The sequence below is a fragment of the Erpetoichthys calabaricus genome, chromosome 14 (assembly GCF_900747795.2).
Source record: "Erpetoichthys calabaricus chromosome 14, fErpCal1.3, whole genome shotgun sequence".
NCBI classification, from domain to species: domain Eukaryota; kingdom Metazoa; phylum Chordata; class Cladistia; order Polypteriformes; family Polypteridae; genus Erpetoichthys; species Erpetoichthys calabaricus.
Genome location: NC_041407.2, coordinates 33816818 through 33829041, shown reverse-complemented (window position 1 = coordinate 33829041; position 12224 = coordinate 33816818). Strand labels below are relative to the sequence as shown.

The window sequence follows — 12224 nt, the reverse complement described above, 5'->3', positions numbered from 1 at the left end:
GAAAAATCAAAAAGGAAATCTCCTTAATATCTTAGGTTTCTTCTACACAACAATGAGATTGGAAAGAAATAAAATGGAGACATGTTCTTTTGTCTCCTGCTTCTCAGATTTTTCTATTGAGAAAAAAATACCTCGGCATTCTATAAGTGTCTCCTCTAGAGTTTCAGCAGAGATCTCAGCAAAGTCACACAATGGGCTCAGTCTCTCCAAGCAGTGTCCTGACATTTTCTTTTGCAATTTTATTGTATTTGCTTTGCATGCTCAGTAATATACTGTACGGTGAAGTACACAGATTGTTGTTTGTGGTAATAAAACACTTACAGCACTCTATGATTGCAATACTGTAGTCCTTGCTTCTGAATAGTATTATTAATTTATATTTCTGTGCTCCAATTAAATCATACTCATTCTGGAAGAAAAGGAAGGTAGGGTGGCATAGTGGTGAATACTTTAGACTTCAAGCCCTGAGTTTGTAAGGTCAGATCCCACTTCTGACACCATGTGGATATGAGAGAGTCACTTCACCCATCTGTGCTCCAAAAGGGAAAACAAAAGAAATGTAATTGATTGTATCTCAAATGTTGAAAAAGAAATTTTACATTGCCCACCCAGGGACAGTCAATTTAAATGTTGTCACACACATGCAATTGGGAGACATCTGAAAGGCCTTAAGAGTACTACCACACCAGACCAGGGGGTGGCGAGCTGCACTAACTCTCTCGATCTTCTGCAGACCATCCACGGGAAATCTCACTAGGTCTCGGAGCCAATGATGATGTCGCTTCTGGTCCCGGCACCAGTAGTTCAAATGTGCGACAGTACAATTTACAACAACTACAATGGAAAAGCTGTAACTCTCAAAGCAAGCATGAATTGGGTATTTTTATTTCTGAACCAATTCTATAAACAGAGAAAAGTGTTAATAAGGAATGCTGTTTTTGCCTTGAAAGCACGGCAGGATTCTTGTGCTCCATTAGCTGCTCTATCTCCTGCACAGTGGGGTTCACTCTTGTCTTTCTCCCCTTCTCTTGGCCTTTGCTTGTCGCTCCTGACCATTTTCTTGTTCAGGTTGTTGTTTCAGGTTGAGGACCACTGCTTTACATTATTACTGTGAAGGGAAGATACAGGCCAAACAAACAGGCTAAAAATCAAAACCAACACAGAATAAATATACAAAAATCTTTTAATTAAGAAATGCAAAATATCAACAGTAAAAATATATGGAAAAAACACACATAAAAACAGGATATCCTTAAATATCGTTCAAAGCAATAAATAATAACTGCTTTTGGTAAAAAAAAAAAACATGCAGAACTTCAAATAAAACAGCATCTTTTGCAATGTTTAAATACAATGACCTACTGAAGCCTATACTGGAACTGGACATACAAGCAGTGACATTTTCAGTTCATACAGTTAATGAATCTTAAAAAGAATTTGACACAAGCATTATATTGCAAATAAAATGGAATCAATTTTATAAAACTATTGTTAATCAGCTGTCTTTAAATTAATCCAATGATAAAAAACTGAATTCAAGTTGTCATAGTAAAAGACGCATGTATTCAATCACATTATACTGTAGTAATATGCAGAAGTTTGTTTTTTATGTTTAAAAAACTAAACAAAGTACTTATATTATACTATTATTATGAGAGGCACAAAGTTAAACCACATAAACAGATGACCACCAATAAAGTCATTGAATTTTGCACTGAAAGATTGAGCAAGTATAAAAGTATAAAAATAAAAATGTCAGTATCATGTCAACTTTTGAGATGATTTTTAATCTCTCTTCAGATGTATATCTTTGTTTTTTCTAATGCAGAACGCAGCACATGTAAATATCTAACATATCTTTCCCATCTTACTAATCCACAAATATATCAACTTTTATTGCAAACCACTAACATACACAAAAGAGATTATATGCTGGTGGCTCTGTTTAAAGAAATGGTCAGAGGTCTGCAGCGTTTTAGTCCTTTCTCAAAAATGTCCTTAACAGATACATCATCTGCGCTTCTTTTTGCATGCACTGATCCATGATCCCTATAAGGATGGGAGCGAAGTTGCTCTTCCATGTATTTTTTGTGCATCTGCCATTTTCTTTGAGGCCTTAAAACAAAAAGTATTATATATTGTAATGTAACAATAATTAAGAAAATAATCTAAAAACAAAAACCTTACTCAGCATATGAAATTCAAATTGGCAGATACTAATATCAATGAAAACCACTGAATGGGTGTCAAATACTTGATCCTGTGCCAGGTACAGACAGACAGACACCTTCATTTAAATCAACATATTGTCCGGTTATTTGCCATCTGGGGTGACAATTGTAAGATGACCAAGCAAACATGTAAAACAACCTTAAAGTGTTAAAATACCAAACAAATTAATCTTTTAATGAGACTAGGGGGCTTCACCCCCTGCTCACTTCGCTCACCCAACCCCTGTGTTTGGTTTTCCGGATACACACTTTTAAGATTTTTCTTTGAATTGTTGCTATTTCATTAGTTTCACTTTTATTTCAGAACTTATGTAAAAAACAATATTTGGAATCTTCCGAGTCCCAATAGCTGAATCTTTTAAATGAGGTCAGGTGAGACATGTGTTTAATGACTTTGTACCATAATTCAGGATAGGTTTCTCTTTTGGAATTTCAGCACAGACAAAGCAATCCACATCATCAGCAGTTAATAATTTTTTGTGCAAAGTAACCAATAAGTGTATGTGAGGTAAAACACGTTTTTGAAATTCTCTGACTTAAACTTCAAAGCCGTACAATATTTACATACTTCTGACATATCACCTGTGTCCATATATTCGATCTCTATTCGCCTTTTTAGTTATTTCTCCGAGTAATAATTTCTCTTTTCTTGCGCTAATGTGGTGTTTACTTTCTTTTTTTGACACTGTCATTTTTTTCTGCTTTCGTATTCTATATCTTGCTCTGCATGTGTTTTCGCACCCACGTTTTTTTTTTTGAGTCTTTTGAATTCCAGTTTTCATTTATCTCTAACCTGCTCTGCATGTGTTTGACCCCTTTGTTTTGTAAACTATTCATGACGTTTTACTTTGTTTTCTACTCTGCCTTTTATTTCTCACCTAGCTTTGTCCTGCTTTTTTTTCAATGACACCTGGTCCGTGGTGATTATTTTCCCTTTTTCGAGTAATAATTTCCATTTGTTTTGTGTACTGCAATCTTTACTTTCTTTTTTTATACTTCCTAATTTTCCTACCTTCATATTCTTTAATTTTCTCCACATTTGTATTGTGCAAGTTTTTTTTTTTTTTTTGAGCCTTTCGAATTCCACTGCTTTCATAATCTGCTCTGCATGTGTATAGCGCCAACGTTTGTGAAGGTGTTTATGAAGTTCTACTTTGTCTTTTACTCTGTCTTTTAATTCTAGAGCCTGACTGGAGGTGCTTTGCTTCAATTGCACTTGTTACGGGCTGATAATTACTTTCCTTATTTTCTGAATTTGCACCTAGATTATTTCTTCTTTTTTGCTCTTTTTTCTCTTCAATGCTTTTGAGTCTCTTTTCTCCGCGCTGCTTTCTTCTTCGCTTAGTCATCAACGTTTCATTTATAACGTATTGTCCTTATACGCTTTATATGCGCTGAGACCCTGGATCTGTGTGTGCTCAAATCCTTCATAAGACTGAATGTTTTGCTGCCCTGTTGTCTTAATTGATATTGATCGTAAGTAGGGCGTGTCTTGCAAGAATCTCATATTCTACATCATCGTGAGACGGTCTTGGTCAATCTCTTGGCACAATGTCTCATGTTTATGGTCCTCGCAGGTCTTTTAACTGTCTTCTGTGATCTTAATGTGAAGATCACGTCTCGACGCCCTACTGTTTCTCTCCAGGATTTTTTTTATAATAGAGAGACATCATGACTTGTCACTTTAACTCTTTTAGGGCTAATTTATTTTTTTGTTTCTTTTCTCCCAGGGCTGAATATTTTTCCAAAAACTAGCATTTTTAAAAAAGAACACAAAGCAATTGTTTAACATATCAAATCAACAAAAAATATCTACTTTTGACAAATGTTACTGTCTTGCATGTTGTATGAGCCTGCATACTCTATGATTTCACATACATATCACATACATTTTACACAGCAAAGTCTGATCTCGCTCAAAGCAGCCAATTTCAGTCATTGCCACATTGCACTCCTTACAATATGTGTTGCTTTGGTGCCTATTTTTCAATTGTCTGTTGCTGCACTTTCCTCACATATATTGTTAGTGTGTACTGTAGAGAGACAAGTCACCCATTTGCCATCGTGCCATGCCACTGCCACCAAGTTTTCTGCCTGCATGAAAACCGTATTGTCACCTCTTTTCATCTTCTGAAACTTTATGAACTTTATGTATGGCATTATAGCCTGGCTCACCCCATGGGATTTGCTTCTGTTTATTACAGAAGTGAATAAAACTTTGCAGCAGCACGTACCTAAGCCACCAAGGGACAAAACACGTTTGGACCAATGCTCCCTTAAGTTATATTACCAGTTCTGTCCCAGCTCTATTTGTAATGCCAAGGCGCGCTTCATCTCGTCTTTCGTTGTGGGTTTCCACTTTGAAAAAACGAGAATGCGATGCAAACGCAGCCCGCGATTCAAAAAAAATCTCTGCTACCTGTTTGTCTCGTCTGACAGTAGGTGAAAAGCAGCATCAGGAGAGAGCAGCCTGAAGTACAGCAGCTGGTGATCTGTCGTGTCCAACAGCAAGCCATGCCGTCTTGTAAACTCCGGTATCCAGATCAGCTCTCAACGGATCAATGTCTGAGTATTTATTCCATGCAAACTTTGCCGTAGATGCATCGGCTGCGCGAAGGCACTCAAACTGGCAGCAGATCCGCTGGCGCGGCATCGGCTGGGTGTCTGATCAGCTGATGCCTGCTTCTCACTCTCTTGCTCGATCTCCTGATTACTGCCAATAAAATCCGATTCTGAAAAATCAGAGTCCGACTCCGCGATAATGCGCAAAACATCGTCTGCCGAGTGTTTTCTTTTCTGCACTTGCTTCGCTGCCTTTTCACATGTCGGTGCCATCTTGCCATTGTTTACATTTTGCAACTCACGCACACGCAAGGTTTAGTTGCCGAGTCAACGAGTCTAGCATTCCTCCAAGCACAGAGGGAATGCCTGTGACGTGACAGTGAGATTTGTTGCCATTAACAGCTGATTGTCGCCCCCTATCCCTGGATGTTGACTTTTGTCGACATTAGCCTTCAACCCCTCCTGTCGACAAAAGTCGACATCTGCCTTAAAAGAGTTAATAGATCAATAACAAAGACTAATGTTGTCTTTGATATATATCTCCAAGATCCATCCATCCATCCTCTTCCGCTTCCGCTTATCCGAGGTCGGGTCACGGGGGCAGCAGCTTGAGCAGAGATGCTCAGACTTCCCTCTCCCCAGCCACCTTCTTCTAGCTCTTCCGGGAGAATCCCGAGGCGTTCCCAGGCCAGTCGAGAGACATAGTCCCTCCAGCGTGTCCTGGGTCTTCCCCGGGGCCTCATCCCGGTTAGACGTGCCCGGAACACCTCACCAGGGAAGCGTTCAGGAGGCATCCTGATCAGATGCCCGAGCCACCTCATCTGACTCCTCTCGATGCGGAGGAGCAGCGGCTCTACTCTGAGCCCCTCCCGGATGACTGAGCTTCTCACCCTATCTTTAAGGGAGAGCCCAGACACCCTGCGGAGAAAACTCATTTCAGCCGCTTGTATTCGCGATCTCGTTCTTTCGGTCACTACCCATAGCTCATGACCATAGGTGAGGGTAGGAACATAGATCGACTGGTAAATTGAGAGCTTTGCCTTATGGCTCAGCTCCTTTTTCACCACGACAGACCGATGTAGAGCCCGCATCACTGCGGACGCCGCACCGATCCGCCTGTCGATCTCACGCTCCATTCTTCCCTCACTTGTGAACAAGACCCCGAGATACTTGAACTCCTCCACTTGGGGAAGGATCTCGCTCCCAACCCTGAGAGGGCACTCCACCCTTTTCCGGCTGAGGACCATGGTCTCGGATTTGGAGGTGCTGATTCCCATCCCAGCCGCTTCACACTCAGCTGCGAACCGATCCAGAGAGAGCTGAAGATCACGGCCTGATGTAGCAAACAGGACAACATCATCTGCAAAAAGCAGTGACCCAATCCTGAGTCCACCAAGCCGGACCCCTTCAACACCCTGGCTGCGCCTAGAAATTCTGTCCATAAAAGTTATGAACAGAATTGGTGACAAAGGGCAGCCCTGGCGGAGTCCAACTCTCACTGGAAACGGGTTCGATTTACTGCCGGCAATGCGGACCAAGCTCTGACACTGATCGTACAGGGACCGAACAGCTCTTATCAGGGGGTCCGGTACCCCATACTCAGTACCCCCCCACAGGATTCCCCGAGGGACACGGTCCGAATGCCTTTTCCAAGTCCACAAAACACAAGTAGACTGGTTGGGCGAACTCCCATGCACCCTCCAGGACCCTGCTAAGGGTGTAGAGCTGGTCCACTGTTCCACGACCAGGACGAAAACCACACTGTTCCTCCTGAATCCGAGGTTCGACTATCCGACGGACCCTCCTCTCCAGAACCCCCGAATAGACTTTTCCAGGGAGGCTGAGGAGTGTGATTCCTCTGTAGTTGGAACACACCCTCCGGTCCCCCTTCTTAAAGAGTGGGACCACCACCCCGGTCTGCCAATCCAGAGGCACTGTCCCTGATGTCCATCGCGATGTTGCAGAGACGTGTCAACCAAGACAGCCCTACAACATCCAGAGCCTTGAGGAACTCCGGGCGTATCTCATCCACCCCCGGGGCTCTGCCACCAAGGAGTTTTTTGACCACCTCGGTGAAATCAGTCCCAGAGATGGGGGAGCCCACCTCCGAATCCCCAGGCTCGGCTTCCTCATTGGAAGGCATGTTAGTGGGATTGAGGAGGTCTTCGAAGTACTCACCCCACCGACTCACAACGTCCTGAGTCGAGGTCAGCAGCACACCATCCCCACCATACACAGTGTTGACACTGCACTGCTTCCCCCTCCTGAGATGCCGGATGGTGGACCAGAATCCCCTCGAAGCCGTCCGAAAGTCATTTTCCATGGCCTCCCCAAACTCCTCCCATGCCCGAGTTTTTGCCTCAGCAACCACCGAAGCCGCATTCCGCTTGGCCTGCCGGTACCTATCAGCTGCCCCCAGAGTCCCACTGGACAAAAGGGACCGGTAGGACGACTCCTTCAGCTTGACGGCATCCCTCACCGCCGGTGTCCACCAACGGGTTCAGGGATTGCCGCCATGACAGGCACCGACCACCTTACGGCCACAGCTCCAGTCAGCCGCCTCAACAATAGAGGCACGGAACATGGCCCATTCGGACTCAATGTCCCCCACCTCCCTCGGGATGTGATTGAAGTTCTGCCGGAGGTGGGAGTTGAAGCTACTTCTGACAGGGGGGCTCTGCCAGACATTCCCAGCAGACCCTCACAACACGTTTGGGCCTACCAGGCCTGACCGGCATCCTCCCCCACCATCGGAGCCAACTCACCACCAGGTGGTGATCGGTTGACAGCTCCGCCCCTCTCTTCACCCGAGTGTCCAAGACATGTGGCCGCAGGTCCGACGACACGACCACAAAGTCGATCATCGAACTGAGGCCTAGAGTGTCCTGGTGCCAAGTGCACATATGAACACGCCTATGCTTGAACATGGTGTTTGTTATGGACAATCCGTGACGAGCACAGAAGTCCAATAACAAAACACCACTCGGGTTCAGATCGGGGGGGCCATTCCTCCCAATCACGCCCTTCCAGGTCTCACTGTCATTGCCCACATGAGCATTGAAGTCTCCCAGCAGTATGAGGGAGTCCCCAGAAGGTATGCCTTCTAGCACCCCCCTCCAGGGACTCCAAAAAGGGTGGGTACTCCGAACTGCTGTTTGGTGCATACACACAAACAACAGTTAGGACCCGTCCCCCCCACCCGAAGGCGGAGAGAGGCTACCCTCTCGTCCACTGGGGTAAACCCCAATGTACAGGCTCCAAGTCGGGGGGCAATAAGTATGCCCACACCAGCTCGGCGCCTCTCACCGCGGGCAACTCCAGAGTGGTACAGAGTCCAGCCCCTCTCAAAGAGATTGGTTCCAGAGTCCAAGCTGTGCGTCGAGGTGAGCCCGACTATATCTAGCCGGAACTTCTCAACCTCGTGCACAAGCTCAGGCTCCTTCCCCTTCAGAGAGGTGACATTCCACGTCCCAAGAGCCAGCTTCTGTAGCCGAGGATCGGGACCGCCAAGGTCCCCGCCTTCGGCCACCACCCAACTCACACTGCACCCGACCTCCCATAGGTGGTGAGCCCATGGGAAGGCGGACCCACGTTGCCTCTTCGGGCTGTGCCCGGCCGAGCCCCATGGGTGCAAGCCCGGCCACCAGGCGCTCGCCATCGAGCTCCACCTCCAGGCCTGGCTCCAGAGTGGGGCCCCGGTGACCCGCGTCCGGGCGAGGGAAAACGCCGTCCAAATTTTTTATTCGTCATAGGAGGTTATATTGAACCGCACTTTGTCTCATCCCTTACCTAGGACCAGTTTGCCTTGGGTGGCCCTACCAGGGACATAAAGCCCCGGACAACAGAGCTCCTAGGATCATTGGGACACACAAACCCCTTCACCACGATAAGGTGGCGATTCGAGGAGGGGTATCTCCAAGATATTTTTCCTAAAGTTAGATGATTGGTATTGCTGTTAGCTGCTTTTTTAATTTCTACATTTTAATGATTTGTTAAATCTAGATATGAAATTTGAATATTGCTTACTTTAAAAGATAAAGGTTGACAATTAACAACCATTCAGTCCATGGTTAGCTAACAGGTAATTTGTCCCAATATCATATATACATTTAACAGATTTCACATTTTCTACTTGACTTGGTACTTTGGTTTAGATTTTCATAACCTGGTGTATGAGGTATTGCTCATTTGCTCCATCTTAAATGCACTTCCCAATAATTCCATCCTGAGAAAACGATTGATTGTTCAACTGAGATTTGGTTGATGCTTTGAAAATTCTGACCATCTGCCTCCTTTGGCGCAACACTAAAGAGGTTTAATCCCCCTAGTCTGTCAGAGTATGGTAGGCTCTTTACTCCAGTGATAAACTTGATTATTCTTCTTCACACTACGTCTACAAGTACACTAGACATAGGTAACTGCTCAATAGATTATAGCATTTTTCCAAATTATTTAAAAACTGCAGTAATTTAGATAATGTTAGACTTACCTCTAACCTCCCTATTTTAAGCATACTGTAATTTTAGAAAAAGTATTTTTTAATAATTGAATGAATAGTAATTTTATTCTAGAAAAGTAACAAGTTATGTTTTAGATACGCTATAATCATAACACAAAAACTGCTTTAGACAAAGCAGTAAAAGACTTGTTGCTTATTACTGAATATAACATTACCTCTCCTTGTTCTCCTAGACTTGGCCACTCCATTTAATGTTGTAGTTGTTCTCAATCATATATAATTAGAAGAAAATCCAGTGAGAGTTCTGGTGACTGGATATCAGAAATACTGTGCATGGTATGCCTCAGGGGGTCAGTTTTAAGTCCTTTATTATTCTCACTTTACATGCTTCTATTAGAAAAGATCATTTTAAACTTAAGGTAAATTACCATAGGTATGTAGATGATATGTAGCTATAATGATTCCAAGGATTATTAAAACAGTAGGAGGCTGAGCTTTTAGTTTTGGGCTCCAAAGTTGTGGAATGATCTGCCTGCTACTATAAGAGATGCCCCTTCAGTCTGAGCATTCAAATACCAGCTTTCAAAGACTTGCTACTTTAATTTAGCATTCCCAGATTAGAGCTGCCGATTAGCTGTGTACACTGCATCTCTGTGGTGATTCATTAGTACTAAAACATAAGAAATATGATATTTATAATTTGTTACTAACACTCATCTACTCTGTTTCTCTTCTCTGTACTCACATGTGACAACTTGGTGTCACCGATTAACAGCCAAGCTGTTTGCATGCCTATGGAAAATTCATCTCAGATAAAGGAACACTGAAATCATTGGGTAGAAGGGTCCTTTCATTTGATTGACTGGCCCAGCATTGACTCAGCTATGGAATGGCCAGTGGAGGGCGGCCAGCTTGTTGGCTGACGTCTCCAGAACTGTGAACAAATCTGAATCCTCACATGTGATTTAATTTATTCCTGTATTTTGTCTTTGTAGTTTATACTATTACTGTTCTATTGTATTGGAGGTAGCAATGTTAGATTAGCCATCTAGATCTATGAAGAGGATTACTTGTGCTCTGTTTTGTGTGTTGTGTTTACCCCATTTTTTCATATCCACTGCACACCCAACCAACCTGGAGTCTCTCTCTGAATTGCCTTTCCCAAGATTTCTTCCATTTTTTTCCCCCTATAAGAATTTTGTCTTGTCTTCTTAGGAAGTCAAGGCTGGGGTGATGTCATAAAATAGGGCCTGTTAAGGCCCATTGCAGCACTCCTTGAGTGATTTTGGGCTATACAAAAAATAACTTCTTGTTGTTGCTGTATAACTATCTATAGCATGGCATGACCCAGAGTGTTTTGTGAAGATTACAGAAAGTAGGATCAATAAATCCATTAAACTAAAAAGAAAAACAAAATCTCTAGTTACTAACAGGAGTAAAAAAAAAAGTCATATCAGAAGTAAATAATGCAACTGTTATTATGGATTCAAGGCTTAATTTTCAATCACATATTAACCATATTACTGTACCAAGATTGCATTTTTATTTAAGAAACATGCATAAATTTGATCTTTTATATCATTGTAATATCGTTATATCATTTATATATTTTATATTAATACACTTCTGTTAGGACATAATGAAAAAAGAACACATTTCACCATCATTGCTCTGAATGCATCTTTTAGGATGAATTTTAAAATACTCTTAATTGAACATAAGACTAACAATTTTGGATCTCTCTACATATCAGAATGTCTATCCTAATACATCCTTAATTGTAATCTCAGATTTTCAAACACTGTCTTGCTCAAAGTTCCTAGAGTGAAGCACAGAAGAACTACTTAGGTGACCTTTTGTTTTTATGCACTGAAAATCTGGAATATTTTAGGAAGAGAGGACTGCTGACTAGTACTATATGTCAATTCAAAAAACTGTTGAAATTGAACTTTTAAAATCAGGTTTAAAAAAATCACAATACTAGTGCTCTACACTATAAGGAATGCCATACTTACAGACGGTCTTTTTTTTTCCTTTCCCTTGCTTTCAAGGTAGCAGATGATAAACACGGTGATTTCCGAATGGCTCTTTTATTCTTGTTAACCTGATTAATCAAAACACAAAACAGTAACCTTTGGTAAATATAAATGATTAATACAATATTTTAAAATATTCACATTTTTTTAAAGAAATGGCTTTATACTCCACAGGTAAATGTAAAAATACTTTTTTTTTATTTCATCAGATATTTTTCACTTTTAGTTTTTAGTAAACTAATAATGCAATTAATATTATTTTTTAAATTAAGATTACTTTTTATTTGTTAGTTTTTGCAACCATCTTAATAAAAATTACAAGAGTGCAATGGGCAACAAACTATCTTATCATCATTGGGTACAAATTAGGAACTAACCCTAGTTGAAAAAAAAAAAGGAAAACAAAACAAAAAAAAAAACCAAAAGCATTCTCACACACACATCCACAATCACTGATACTGGACCAAGTTAAATTTAGTAATTAACCTAACATCTGTATCTTTGCAAAACCGAAGTGCCTGGAGAAAAAATCCATGCTGACACATGATATATGTACAGACTTCACATAAACAGTAATTAGGAGGGATTCAAGCTGTAGATGCAGAAGCACTGACCACAGTGCCTCCCAAGAAATTTTTAAAATTTGGTAATTAAATGTATTAAAATGGGATTGAAACTTCAACTTTGAGTCTGGCAGATGTGCATATTTTAAACATCTCTGAAAGCAACATGACATTGTATTGGCTGACTCACTTTCCCTAACTGGCAGCTACACCACCAAGACCCGTGGCCTGGCAAGCTGAGGACGTTTGACCCGACAAGTCGTACTTCTTCCAAATAAATTTTCCCAATCGACGATCAAAGATAAGCCAAAAAGACAAACAATATGTAAAATAATAAAGTGAGTATATATTAATAAAGAAACAATCTCCATAC

General features: G+C 41.8%; 1 protein-coding gene across 3 annotated transcripts in view; it reads right to left on the bottom strand.

The window, feature by feature from the left end:
- Nucleotides 1-10854: 10854 nt before the first annotated feature.
- LOC114664944 (uncharacterized) overlaps nucleotides 10855-12224 on the bottom strand; it is a 98785-nt gene continuing 97415 nt past the window's right edge. For 2 of the 3 annotated variants that reach the window (XM_051936234.1, XM_051936235.1), the window contains exon 9: nucleotides 10855-11356. In XM_051936234.1, the coding sequence (XP_051792194.1) occupies nucleotides 11264-11356 (93 nt within the window). In that variant the 3' untranslated portion in view covers nucleotides 10855-11263. The remainder of the gene's footprint in view (nucleotides 11357-12224) is intronic. The other variant, XM_051936237.1, reaches the window with a different exon arrangement.